The sequence below is a fragment of the Polistes canadensis genome, unplaced genomic scaffold (genome assembly GCF_001313835.1).
Source record: "Polistes canadensis isolate GaletaPanama2010 unplaced genomic scaffold, ASM131383v1 scaffold_34, whole genome shotgun sequence".
Classification (NCBI taxonomy): Eukaryota; Metazoa; Arthropoda; class Insecta; order Hymenoptera; family Vespidae; genus Polistes; species Polistes canadensis.
In genome coordinates, this window is record NW_014569581.1 from 667,192 (window position 1) to 682,236 (window position 15,045).

Below are 15,045 nucleotides of genomic sequence, written 5' to 3' on the forward strand. Positions count from 1 at the left end.
GCGTGCATAATAAGATCGAATAAATGTCCCGTATTTTTTTTTTTTTTTTTTTTTTTTTTTTTTTTTTTTTTTTTTTTTTTTTCTTTTTTATTCTCCCTTGTTTTTTTACTCTTTACTTTGATTTTTGATAACGCAAATTTTTTTTTCTTTTTCTTTGTCTCGGGAAAAAAATTTCACGCTGATATTTGCGATAAAGTTTTATAACGCACGTTTAAGATCTTAATCTCTGGGCATTTAATTGAAGTAGTTAAGAGATCTTTCCCTTCCTCCTCGAAGGAAGTTACAGTAGCGTCGTTAGCATAAACGATTGCCTCTTCCTGCTTTCTACCTTGCATGTGTAATACTAACCGAGTCATTAAAACTGACAGACAAAGGAAAGGAGAGGAATGCATCATGCCTAAGAACGTGTATATATTTAATCTTTTACTATCTGTACAATTCCTTCTGCAAAATTTCATCGTTTAAATCGAATACCTTTTCTTTCTATTTTATTATTTTTCCCATAGATTATTTATCGGAATTTAATTCTTTGGTAATGTCTAATGATTTGTGGGAAAGAATTTAAATATAAACTTGCGATATCATTTCTTTTGTCAATTGTTAATAATTTGAAAACGTTTACAGTGCAATCGGTTGCCGGTAAGTAATGTATTAACATTGCTAATTTCAAGAATAATCAAACGTTGATGTATATGTTACTTTTTAACTTACACAATTTAAGATTATAATATAGACACAAGTTTGTATAATTTATAATGTATAGTGGTGTGAAATGTAATTTAAAAGAAACTTTGAATTTGTAAGAAATGAATTGATAGCATATCTCATTACTCTATTTACTTAAGTATATTTATTATTATCACGTATTCGTATTAAAACAAGAAGTAAAACATTGACTCGATTAATATGACTAATAATATACGCAAACGCGTAATTTAAACGATGCGCATCATAATAGAAACGCGATATACCAGTTCTCCGTGATTATCTATTTGCTCTATTTCTCTGCGTTGGTTGTGAAAAATAAATTTGATACAACGCGAGAGCGTGATTTAACGTCTTTTCCTGGGGAATGCTAGGAGATCTCGTCAAACATCGAAGTAGATCGAATTACGTTTATACTTTTTCAGTTTGCTAGAGAGTTACGGGATCCGTGAGTCATACGATCGAACCACCAAACGTATCCTAACTGACACAAGAGTGTAATCGGAGAACTTGTGAAATCCCCATTAGGTTTCATAGTAAATAGATTCGATGATGTGGCAAAATAATCATCTGTTTTTTTCCTTGAACATCGTTAGAGAAAAATATTGATTTATTAACAAAATACCATTACCAAAATAATAATCTATCGAGATAGATTGAATTCATTATTATTATGTTGAATGAAAATTGATGGATATAGTAGAAAAAGATAGGTTAATTGTAGGACAATTGCGTGGAATGATTTAACGATCGAAGTATGATTACGGGGTGTCCTTATCGTTGTTCGGACCTTAACAGAGAATCCATGCATGAACGTTGTAGCAATCGAACGGGAGTAAACTCTATCTGAATGGTTGGCAATAGACTTCATTGATGTCATTACGATCGGGGTTTACCGGAAGCGAGTGGTGTGGAACAGGAGCAAATAGTTTGGGTTTACCAATTGTTCTCTCAGGCATGTCGTCGATCTCCATTCATGGAATCGTTCTAGCGATAGCGAAGGACAACCTGCTGGATTGGATCCTCGATGACCTTTTCACCAATCGAGCGAACGATTGTGTCGTGCTAATTCCATTGGCAATCTCGAGCCAATTCCAAATTGTCGTCCAGAGTTTCAAGACAATCTAGAAAAGAAGAAACAACGAATCAGTAAATTATTTTACAAGTTGGGATCGATTTTGTCGAAATTCAGCTAATTCGGAAACAATAGAAGGTTGGTTGCTCGAGTGTGTCTCAAAGGAAAAGAGCATCTTTTTGCTAGTTAAATAGAGTAGCGTTTAACGATAAAGCATCGACCGGTTAATGTCCACATAAATTAACACAGAATGAGAGAGAGAAAAAGCAGACAGGCAGACTGTTGGACAGCTGATCGATGGTCGGTAGTTAGCGTGTATATAACCGCGGGAACGGTAGGGAGGTGGAAGTTGAAATCGTGGTCAAGGGGCTAGCAGGAAAGGAAGAGAGAATGCCGATGGAGATGGTTTTGGTGGTAGCGATGCTGATGGTGGGGGGTTAGTCTTTCTCGCGCGGCCAGCCGTCTCCGATGCCGAACGAACGAACGAACCAACCAACCAACCAACCAACGAACGTACGTACGTTTGGACGATGGCCAAAATGCCGCCGGTAAAATTAATCGTTCCCTGACACGAATTCCTCTCTAAGTGGAAATACCAATTTGTAGACTAGAAAGAGAGGGAAATAAAGGGAAATGAGAGATCTTCAAGGGGTGGTGGTGGTGGTTACTTTCTAAACACGTAGTTGTTATATCGAATCCTCGAACTAACAAGCTGCTTTACTGTGCGTGAACATACACACTTGTATTGTTAAACGATGTGTGCTCGCTGATTATTGGCCATCACCCAAAATCCATCCAAGATTTTACCTCTAAGGCAGCAACGTTGTTTGTTATCGCCGATAAAACTACGAAAGATGTCTTTCGAAATAATACGACGTTTGCTGATGAAGCATTGAACGTTATGAACACATAATGCCTAGCGCTTTCTCGATAACTTTTGCTTTTACCAAAACCAAGTTCCAAGTTTTCTAACGAAGCTCGTTTATTTTTTTTCGTTACAGATCCAACGCACTACGAAACTTAGTTTAACTTGGCATAAAAGAAAGATCGTAAAGACGTCGCGTGACCGGACTAGAAAAATGAATCGGCTGTGAATCCAGGAAGGAAGGAAGGAAGAAATAAAGGCCGGAACCCCAAGCGATCTTGGCGAGTTTCCCAGAGATCTTCGGAGTCACCGGATAACATCTTAGAGAGTAGGAATTCGAAATAAGATTGGTCGTGTTTGTGTCGGTGATGTGTCGTGATCGGTAGTGACCCTGTGTTCGTGGCCCCGAGGGGGCGTAATCTTCAGTGCTTTATGTGTCGATGGTGCAAAGGAGTCTATTCGTTGGATCTAAAAAGGTTTGGGAATATCCAGGATATATGTAGTATATAAATTCAAATAAATATCAACGGAATCACAAGAGGGAGAGTAAGAAGAGAAGGAGGTGCATAAAAAGGTGTTTTTGCGCGCGCGCGCGCGCAATTTAAAATAGAGAGAGAATAAAAAAGAGTTATTATTGTGTAGAGAGAGAAGGGAAGATATATAAAATATTAAAAGAAAAAGAAAATATAAAATAAAGAGAGAGTAAGAGAGAAGTGCGCGCGCGGGTTGTTTTATTTGGATATCGAGAACACCAAAAGAGTAGCCGCGGGGTAAGTGATGTGTTCGATGGACGAGGCGCGTCTCGCGGGCGGTGGTCGGGGTAAAACGAACGCGTGTCGCTCGCGCTGCCATTATTCGGGATCCGTGAGAAAAGGTGGGCAGTCGGTGATCAGGCTGGCGGGTGCCGGGGAAACGTTTCCAAGGGCATGGCGACCACGCCACTAGGCGGTCGCCTCCCTAACATTAACCGCAAAGGACCATCCCCGTGTATCGGTGGTGGTGGTGCTATTAGTAACGGCAGCATCGTCAACAACAACAACAACAACAACACCAACCACAGCGACAACGGTGGCAACATAAACGGCAGTCTTAGTAGCAGCAACAGTAGCAGCAGCAGCAACAGCGGTGGTAGTAGTAGTAGTAGTAGTAGCGGGGGCGGCAACAACAACAACAGCAACTGCATAGGAAGTAATAATAATAACAACAACGGTGGTAGTCAGAGAAGGCAAGAACGTAACACAGTTGGGAGGGATCATCATCGGCATCACCACCATCATCATCATCATCATCACCATCATCATCATCATCATCATCAAGGTCGAGACAAGTCAGGAGCTGCAGTAGCAGCTGCAGCGGCAGCAGGGTCATCCTCTATCTCCTCTATCTCTTGTTCATCCGGTTCGTCCAACTCCTCTTCTTCTACCTCCTCATCTTCCATCTCCTCTTCCTCCCCCCAGTCCTCGTTGTCATCTAGCAGTGCGTGCCAGCAGCGCGAGGCTAAAACAAGCACGGTGGCTGCTAACGCCGGTGAACTGGATCCGGCCGCGACTAATGCGACCAACAACTTTGAATACGACGACAACGAATGGGACATTGGCATAGGGGATCTTATAATCGATCTTGATGCGGACATTGAGAAGACGAGGGACGAGAAACTGAGCTCCTCGGGGACAGGCATGGCTTCTACGCCTGCCTCGGCAGCATCGGCAACAAATAATCCGAATCATCATCATCTTCAAAACTCAGCGTCAGCTTTGAACTCGTCTAACTCGTCCAGCTCTGTATCCGGGTCTGTCGTATCGTCCAGTGTTGTAGTATCGAACGCGGTTAATCAGTCTTCTTCGTTATCGTCCAATTCGAATTCGTCTAACTCGTCTAGCGTGTCATCGTCCTCGTCGAGCTCCTCAGGCTCGTCCTCGTCATCGTCGTCCTCCTCCTCCTCTTCGAACTCTTCCTCGTCTGGTGGTGCCGGTGGTGGTTGCGTCGTCGTCGTCGGTAATTCGGGAAACGGCCGAGCCCAAAGCCCCTGTAGCTTAGGCGCAGGTGGCAACGGACCTACGGCGAACGGACCGATTGTCATCGGCGGTAACAACGGTACTACTAATAACAATCAGACGAGCAACGGTTCAACATCTTCGCAGGTGCAGCAGCAGCTAGTTACGGGAGGAAAGCAAGGGTCCGCCGCGACTGTAGTGGCCGCAGTAAACGCCGTGATACACGGTAGCGCCGGAAATCCCGGCAAGATGGCCGTTGAACATTCGGCGACCGTCGACAAGGGCCTCAAAATGAAGATCAAGCGTACGAAGCCCGGCACGAAGAGCAGCGAGGCCAAACACGAGATCGTCAAGTCGAACGAGATCAACGGGACCGCTTCCACGCAGGACAGCAGCAACAACGGATCCACCCAGTCGTCGAGTTCATCCTCGGGGTCCTCGGCGGCGGCGGCGGCGGCAACGGCGGGTTCTGGTGGCGGCGGCGGTGGTGGGGCCTCTTCCTCGGTTTCCGTCGGACAAAACTCTCAGAATTCGGAGTGCGGAAGCGGTGCGGGTGGTGGTAGTGGTGGTGGTGGTGGTGGTACCGGTGGTGGAAGTGGTGCTGGTAGTGGTGGTAGTGGTAGTAGTGGTGCCGGTGGTGCCGGGGCCGGGGGTAACAATACCACGGCCGGGCAGACCGGTGCTACCGGACAATCGTCTTCCTCGAACAAATCTAAACCAAGCCACTCGCCGGGCTCGGCGACCGGCACGGGAAACGCGCAATCCTCGACGGCGGGTTCGAAGCGCGGCTCGAGCGGACACCGTCGCGAGAAGGCTCGCGAGAAGCACGAGAAACAACAACCTCAGAACAATCATACGCCGCAACAGTCGAAACCGGAGATGAACGGAACGGCCAGACCGCCGGCACCCCAGAGTCAGAACTCGGCGGGACAAGCAACCCAGTCGCAAGGACCGACGCCGGCAGCGACGGCGCCCCAACAGACTCAGGGACCGCCGCCCAGCTCGAGAACGGGATTTTCCGTGTCGCAGGGGGGCGGGGCCGGGCCCCCGGCGACTAGCGCCGCGGCGCCCTGTCCGCCCCCGAGCCCTGCCAGCGCCACCGCGGCGGGGGCCCCGGCTAAGCCGGAACAAACTAAGGTGGCCTCCGTTCCGGGACCACCCTTAACCACGCCGGCCGAGGAGGCCATCGACACCGCTGCTAGTCCGCCTCCGGCCAAAAAGATGAAGACCTCCAATTCCGAACCAAAGGTAAAACACCCGTCCCGGCAGTCCAACAACCAAACAGTCTACCTCCTTAATGTACCTTATATTTATCGCTTAGCCCGTCTTTCAGACGTTTCATCGACTCTGCGACCGAAACATCGACCATTTTAATTAGTCCCTATGGGAAACGCAAATGATTTAATGAATCAGCCGCTCGCGAGGCTTGTCATTTAACTCTCGCGAGTTACCGCTGCCGCTACTACCGTTGCTGCTGCTGCTACTACCTACTACTACTACTACTACTACTACTACTACTACTACTACTACTATTTCTACTACTACTACTACTACTACTCAACAACTACTACTACTACTATTACTATTACTATTGCTACTACTGCTGCTGATACTGTTACTACTACTCTTATTGCTACTACCGTTTACCGTTCGACGATAGTCACTTTATTCCTCGAAATAATTCAATTAGAAATACTTCACGGTTGGGATTTTCTCACGCATTGATTTAAAAAGTTGCAAACTTTTTGTTCTCTTTTCTTTTTTTTCATTTCAATTTGATTCGTACAAGAGACCGAGATCGTGAACTCTCTTTCTCTCTTCGTCCTCTCTTCTTGCTCTGTTTCTCTTTTCAGCGAGCTCTCGTAAATCCTGCTGCTACATATCGTTCCTTGATCCCGTCCGTCAAAAGCCGTGCATTATTTCCCCTCGAAAAGATCTCTAACGTTATCCGATTTTACGCTCGGCCGCACGCGTCGAGTCGGTTGAGCTTCGACACTAGGCCAACACGAATTTTTCACTCGGAACTCTCTCTCTCTCTTTATCTTGAGTTAGATGGGAATTTGTGTATGTGTGTGTGTGAGAGAGAGAGAGAGAACAAAATAGTTATCCTTTCCAAGCGTAGAACTCTGGAGCCTTGAAGATTCAGAAATCGCAATAAGAATTATTTCCAAGAAATAAAAAGGAAGAGAATATTTTCTTTCTTCGATTATTTTTTTTTTTTTTTTCTTCCTCTTGTTCCGATGAAGAATCGACGAAGGTTTCACAGCACAGTCGCCTTGGCACACATCGACTCGTTCTCTCTCCGCGTTTCTCACTNGATGGGAATTTGTGTATGTGTGTGTGTGAGAGAGAGAGAGAGAACAAAATAGTTATCCTTTCCAAGCGTAGAACTCTGGAGCCTTGAAGATTCAGTGTGTGTGTGTGTGCGTCGTTGTAAATAACAATGTGAAGTATAATGATTATTGTTGTAAGTGATTTTTTTTTTTTTTTTTTTTTTCTCTTTTCTTCCTCTTGTTCCGATGAAGAATCGACGAAGGTTTCACAGCACAGTCGCCTTGGCACACATCGACTCGTTCTCTCTCCGCGTTTCTCACTCGTATACACACACATGCACGCACGCACGCACGCGCAGCGTGTATGTTATAAGCACGTAATCCTGTCCTCTTTCATATTTAAACAAGTCGGTATAATTATTTCGTGAATTGATTGATTCGACAAACAACATATATTTGACGTAGAAATTAATTAAAGGAATGTAACGTCGAAGTTGTTGAAGCAGCCACCAATCGAAGAATCGTTATTTGAAATCGTAAAAACCGTGAAGGAAGTTGACTCGAGGTATCCTCGTTTTTCTCATCGAAGTAAATAGAAGTTAATTTCCTTTTTCGTAAACGTTATCTGCATACTCGTCGATGAGAAAAACTCGATCGCGTATCTTGCCGTAGGATCTTCGATCCTTAAAACTCGCGTGAAAATGGAAGAAAACCGAATAAGATCTAAAAAGTGAGAGAAAGAAATGAAAATGATTGACGTAGAGAGATCAATCGTAGATCGGATGATCGATCAATACGTGTAAGAATAAACGTCGATCTACTAGAATCATCGTATACGGTTAGGGGTTGTATGAGTAATGGGGTGGGGGTAAAATAAATTGTGCGTGGTCGCACTTCTCAGTCAATTACCAGACGAGTTCTACGCTCATTAGCATTAGCCTTCCAGCGCACGTGCGTTTCGCACAACCCATAGTCCTGAATTCCAGCTGTCGAGTTCCTTTTAAAGAAAGACAGAATGAGACAAACAAATAGATAGACGAACTATAAACGAGTCTAAAGCAGTATTCTTCGAGTTAAACTAAACCTAATTGGATCAGACCATCTACGCATCGCGTTTCTACTAAATACTTTTTTTTTTAACCCTCTAACTAACTCTGGCGAATGAAAGCATCTGACGAGACAAATCATTTCCGTTCCCGTTATTTGCGTAATGCGTATGATTTTTTCAACGATGAAAGTTTAGAGAGATAAATTTGCAAATGAATTTGATCAAAAATCACTATAGGTATTTTTCCTAGTTAAAGGGTTAATCTATACGCTGTTGTTTTCCAAAGTCATCAATTAGCGCAAATGCGATTTAAATATCCGTTCGTTTAAAACAAAAAAAAGGGGAGGGTGGAAAAAGAAGAATTCTGTTTTATCGAGCATTCGAAATAAAACTCTTCGAATTCCGAATTTCAGGTCATCAACGCTTCTGTGATTGCATAGAGAACGAAATGTGGAAGTTCGGATCGATAAGTTCCGATCGTTTGAAAATGTCTATGGGTTCGTGAAAAGAGAAAATGGAATCAGATTTTCTCTCTCTCTCTCTTTTTGTTCTTTTTTCCCTTCATTTCGTAGTCATAAAAGGTGATTCGCGGTTTCCGATCACCGAGTTCACGTCGGACAAGGATATATATATATATATTTAGGTAAAAAATAGGAAGATCATCTTACAGGAAAGGCCAGGGATTCGGTCGAGTCGCACGACGCGTCGTTTAGTAAATATTTTTGATCGCACCCCAGACTGCGAATTGACGTTTATCGACGTTCGCTAACGGGGGATGAACGAGGGTGAAACCAGACTCGGTAACGCGGAGGGTGGATCTATCGCAGCACCCTGCGACGTGCAACCTACCAAAGCCGACTCTCTCTCTCTCTCTCTCTCTCTCTCTCTCTCTCTCTCTCTCTCTCTCTCTCTCTCTCTCTTCCCCCCCTTTTCCCTCAGCTTCGGGGGAAATAATCCAGCCCCGGTTGTACACAGTTTCATCATACGAATATACGTGAGTCTATATAATAGATACACGTACGTTCCACCCACATACCGTTTCGATTTTCGTCGATAGCATCGCGTTTATTTACATTCTGCAACGCTTCCATTATTTCATCCTCCTCTCTTTTTCTCTTTTTTTTTTTCTCTTTTTCGTCTTCCATAAGTTCGTTATTTTTTGTTGAATTATTTCAACACCCGTTCCACTCTCTCCCCTTTATTTATATATATTTTTTTGTTTTTATTTTTCGTATTCTCCTCTGGTCCGCATTTTTTGAATAATTTCATAATAAACGTTCACAACGTAGAATGGCATTTTTGTATAACCATTTGACACTTCGTGCGTATAACATTAGGGTGCACATCCATCCATAAAAGCAATACTCGATAAATTGCAGTTTTTAAGTTTCTTTACCATTTTTGTCGGTGCTAAAATTTTGTATCTTTCATTTTTCTATTGCAACCAACGTTGTTGCTGCCGTCGTTTTCATCGAATGAAAAAAAAAACGGAATTTTATTGCGTCGCTAGGATAAGAGGGGGAAAAGTAATAATAATAATAAGAAGTAGAAGAAGAAGAAAATACATCGTGTTAGTTTTATCGTTACTTTGGGTTACGTTAAATTAAAGGAGAGGAAGAAAGGAAGGATTTATTTAGTCGTTCCTTGGAATATCGTCCTCGTTACACTTGGAAGAGCAGGAAGGAAAAGTCTCTCCCCCCCCCCCAATAGTTTCTCGTCCTCGCGACAAACGACTACCTCCTAAAATTACTTTCCGCTTGCACAACTTTCTTCCTTCCTTCCTTCCTTCCTTTCTTCCTTCCTTCCTTCCTTCCTTTCTTCCTTCCGTCCTTAACTCCCTCCCTACATCTTTCTTAACGGGAAATGACTGTGTATGTCGTCTAAGATCTCGAACGAATTACTAGGAAATTACAGATTTGCCAAGGCACCAACGAATCGTGCAAAGTAATCAAGTACTTACATAAATACACCAATACACGCGGATTCATTATTTCCTCTTACAATTAGTTATCGTATATCTCGGGAATTATTCGAATATATTCGAGAGGCGAATGGAAACGACAAGTAAGAAATGTTCATTCTCGAGAATCATGTTTAATATAAGTGTAGGAAAAGATATATAAGAATCAAGAACTAAATATAAGGAAAGAAAAACGCTCTTGTATTCTTCGAGTTCTTCTATTTTTAGTATTCTATCCAGCTTTTTAGAGAATTGGACTCTGGTAGGCTTCATTGGTCCAATCGAGGGTGGATAGGTGGATAAAGGGGGTGGGGAAGAAAAAGAAGAAGAAGAAGATATAATAGTGTCGTCTACGTTATTAGTGTGCGTGAAGGAACATGCGGGGGAGGAGGATGGGTCTCGCGTTTTCAACAACGCGGTTGCTTTGAGTAAAATTGGGATGTCGAGAAGAGAGGAAGCGAGGGTGGATGGGTGGTGGCTTCAGCAGCAGCACCACCACCACCATCACCACCACCACCACGGTGGCGACGCCGTGCCGTTTCCAACTATGTTGGAGGGGTGGTGGGTGCTGACACCGCGGCGCGAGGCAAAGAGGGTGAAATCAATACTCTGCGGTCTCCGCCCTCAGGAGTACACGGATGAATACGCGAACAAACACGAGCATCGCCGACTTCGTAGTCGTCGTCGTCGTAGTCGTCGTCGTCGTAGTCGTCGTCGTAGTAGTAGTCGACGGTGACGACGCCGTTTGTCCTCCCTTTCGTCCTCCCTTTTCAAGTCCCTTTCCAAATATCTCCGTAACGCCTAGCGCTCTCTCTTTCTCTATACTTTTTCTTTTAGATTCTTTACTCTTCCAGTTCGTTCTTTTCTTTTCTTTTCTTTTTTTCATTTTTCTTTTTCTCCTCACTTTTATATTCTTATAAAAATCGAGTTCGTTGAGATGAGAGAATAAAGCCGAGAATTTTTGTCGTTAATACAATATATAACTTCGATCCTCTGGCTGGTAGTATTATTCAATAGAAAAAAATTCTTATTGTTTATTCTGTGAAATATAGATAGGGAAGAAAATAAGTTAAAGAATTGTTTTATCATCTATCCCTTGACGCAAAAATATAAGTAAATTCGATTTGAAGATTTAAAAAATATTATTTCAATCGAAAAGTTATGTAAGCTTAAAAACAAAATGTATATATTTGTTTGTCTTAAAATTACAAATTAATAATTATAAGGAAAAAAGAAGATAAAAATATAGTAGTAGAAGAATAATGAAAATGTTGCAACCGTTCGAGTGGAAATTAGATCTCGTTCGTTCTTTTTTTTTCTCTTTGTATTTTTCACGGACTTATCCAACAACAACTCGAAGAGAGCGCCCGACCTCCTCCGGCCCTTTTTCTTCTTCTCCGTTCACCGCTTACTTTCAGAGCCCTTTTCACGCGTCGTCGATTATACGGCGCGTTCGTTGAAACGCACACGGAGTGGAGAAACCGACACAAGAGAGAATTGCGAGTAGGATTGTAAGAGGAAACTAACGTAGAAACACTTCGCAGAGATCATAATGGCCGACATTCATGACGGATATTTCCCTCGAAGGATGGGAGAGAAAAAGAAAATATAATATATGCCCCTTTCGAAGTTTTTTAATCTTTTATTTGGTAGACTTCTCATCTCGTTCATCGTTTGCATCGATCCAATAACACAACGGTTATATTGTTTTCTTTTATATTATATTTTACTGTACTACGTGTTCCAATTTCCATATGAATTTCATTCCTTTTTACCATATTTTTCTTTTCTTTTCTTTTTTTTTTTTTTCGACATCAGATCTTTTCATTCTTGTCGGCAATCGTAACGGTAAAAGATAATTGAGATCCTTATGATTTATTTAATTTTACAATTATATTTATGTTTTATAAGATAAATTTTTATCTCACTTTTTATGATTAATAGCATAATAATTTCATCAGTAATATCGTTACAAATCCGAGATTATAAATATAATTTTGTTTGCATCTCTTGAAAGGATGCTGTGGATAAAATCTCATTTCTTATTAGATACTAACGGAGAATTATTGGATATTGTATAATAATTATTCATGCAAAACGAATGCCGTAAATTTAAAATATAGGAAATGTTCTCGTTGAATCGTAAATTAAATGAAAAATAAATGAATAAATTGTATCATTGAATAATATCTAGACCAATCCAATAATATACGCGTTCATTAAATTTAATATTGTTTTTATTCGAATTCCGTAGAGAATAGTTATCCTGTTTGCTTATCGCGATGAAAGATTATTATTTAACCGTAAAAGAATAGTTTTACATTTGAGTTGTTTCGAGTAGAGTTTTGTTCTTTTTTTTTTTTTTTTTTAAAGAGTACGTAAAGGAGCAGCAGCAAGCAAGCAAGAGAGCGTTAAAAACAAATCGATCGGGTTCGCGTTTTCTTAACGCGATTCAGGTACGGCTCTTATTATCGAACCCTTTCGGCTTCATCGAATATCGAGTCTCGATACTCGATACACGATACACGATACACGATATTCCACTCACGATCGCGCTCCCACAGCTCGTCCATGCAATTTGGCCTTCCCCGTTGAACCGCAATTCCGATCGGCTGCATCCTGGCTAACAGGAGAGAAAGAAAGAGAGAGGGAGAGAGAGAGAAAGCTCTTTCGATCTCTCCAATAGTCGGCCTTTTCTTTTCTTTGATCATATCTTTTTTCTCTCTTTCTCTCTATCTCTCTCTTTCGTTCTTTATTTCTATACAAGTAAAACAACACGATGAGAAATAAGTTAAATAGGAAGGGGATGGGGGAGTAAAGAGTCATTTGATTCGTATTGGTCGCATCTCATCAATTATTTGTAACCCTTCTTATTTTATTTTTAATAGAACTAATAAATTCATTTTATATCATCTATTATTTATATTATAAAATCGATGAACAATTGATCCTCTCTTGAATTGAAATTTATATTTCGTTTTTGACTTTCGTTTAAGGAGAGAGAGAGAAAGCAACAGTTATCCCTTTCGTCCAGGATCAGGAGAGTGGGGTGGGGGCCTCAACTCCAACCCTCTCTTTTCCTCTTCTTCTTAGATTCTTCCGGGTTACGTCTCAGCTCCTCGTCCTTGAACGCGCCACGCCCTTAGCCGCGCATACGCGTGCGTGCGTGAACTCACCCCTTCCCCCTCCTCCGTGTTGTCCGTACCACTATTTCTATTTTTTCTTAGTGTACGTGTATGAACTCCTCGTAGGACAAGAAGGGCTTAAAGTACTTTACGAGGAAGAAGAAAACCTCTGTCATTGTGTGTGTATGTGTGTGTGTCTTAAGGATGGGGATGTTGAAGGATAGAGGTGAGCACAAAGGAGAAAAAAAGAAAGCAAAGTTTTTCACCTAAAGGAAAGATGGAAGAGTATAGAATAAAACATAACGACAAAGAAAGAAAGAAAGAAAAGGAAGGAATATTGGAGTGAAAAGTTTCGTGGGAAGAAGAGAAAGATAGGAGGGGAAAGGGGAGTATAGAACCGGGGTAAGATTTCACGGTAAAAGAGGGAAAACTCTGAAGTCGGGAAAAAGAAATAAGGGTTGAATGGTAGTGGTAGTGGTGGTGGTAATCGTAGAGAGAGAGAGAGAAAGACAGGGAAGGAAGGTGGGGTGAAAATAAGGAAGGGGGAGGAGAGAGAAAGAGCGTCGAAGCGAACTCGATTCGTGTTTCACTCGGGGGTTTGCCGAGTGAACTCCTCAACCTCCTCCTCCCTCCTCTTCCTCTTCCTTCCTAGCCCTTTTCCGTTAAAGTAAAGGGTGCTTGGTAGAGACCAAATTGCGTCACGAATAACGGCTCAGAAATTTTCTTAGAGTCACTGGGAAACGGGAATGGGAAAAGCAATAACACCGGTGATTTCGGTAATTAAGCGTCCGTTTTAATTAAAATGTCTTTTTGTTAGTTTTCATTTTTTTTTTTTTCTTTTTTTTTCCTTTTTTTTTTTTTTTTTCTTAAGATTAGCAACGATTGGTGCGTGTTTAATCGTTCCTGCGAATGGGATTTACTTCGGCATTTATTTTATAAATGCATCGTATTATTAAGCTCGTTTGAAAAAAAAAGAAAAAAGATAAAGGAAAAGGAAAATAAAGAAAGATAAGAGAATAAATTTTGACGAGATAGTTTCGCAGCTGACGAAGACTCGTCACACTCCTGGCTGCGAATACTCTCTCGTAAACCCCCTCCCCTCCCATCCCCCCTTCCAACGTTCAAATAATTCGTCAACCGTCCAATTAGCGAGCCAACTCGTTGTCTCGACGATCTTCTTTATTTCTCTCTCTCTCTCTCTCTCTCGTTACTCTCTCAACGTCGTTACTTCATTTTCTCCTTCCATTGTGGACGACGCCGCTTACCCCTTTATGCATCTTTCTTCACACGCGTGTAGGTGTGTGTGTATATATATATATATAGTCGCTCTCTTAAGATGGTGAGAATTTATTTTCAAATCTTTGCGTCGAGCTAGTTTGCTTCCGAGAAAAGATACCATCGCGCGAATATCGCCCCGAGCGAAAGAAATTCTTCTTTCCTTTCCTTTTGTTTTGTTTTTCTTTTTTATTTCTTTTTTTCATCTCTTTCATTCTCCTCAACGCGCAAATAAAGATTAAATAAAAAAGGGAATAATATTCGCGGTAACAAAGAGAAAGGAGTAGTAGTTCTTCTAGAAGAGAATCGTTAATGATTTTTTCTCCCTTTTTTTTTCTTTTTTTTCATACAAATTAAGAGGAAACGAAAGATCAAAGAAAGAAAGGATTAATAATATTGGGATAACTAAGAAAGCCTTTTCCTTTCGTTTTGTGTTAATTCTTTTTATCTTCTTTTTGTTTTATCATAGAAGCGAGATAAACTCTACGTGTACCGTTGATTTCACGTCACAATTATGCCAACCACTCTTCGCATTCTTCTTCAACATTCTCGCAAAGAAGGCATTCATTTGTCAGGTAATTACCACCTTTGTCTCGACATTCGCTAGGTGGAATCTTCAAGCGTTGTTCGATGTTGAAAATCACTGTCGAGGATCTTCAATTTATGCACCGTAGAACAATTGGAAAAGGAAAATAGGACGTGGTGGATTAGAACGTGTTTGTTTA

At 41.7% G+C, this 15,045-nt stretch overlaps 1 protein-coding gene across 7 annotated transcripts in view; it reads left to right on the plus strand.

Annotated features, from left to right (window-relative positions):
* The window catches only part of LOC106784375 (zinc finger protein 608-like), a 140,878-nt gene that overhangs the window by 90,180 nt on the left and 35,653 nt on the right, over positions 1 to 15,045 (plus strand). For all 7 annotated transcript variants that reach the window (XM_014743825.1, XM_014743824.1, XM_014743823.1 and 4 more), the window contains one exon: positions 2,782 to 5,887. In XM_014743825.1, the coding sequence (XP_014599311.1) occupies positions 3,572 to 5,887 (2,316 nt within the window). In that variant the 5' untranslated portion in view covers positions 2,782 to 3,571. The remainder of the gene's footprint in view (positions 1 to 2,781; positions 5,888 to 15,045) is intronic.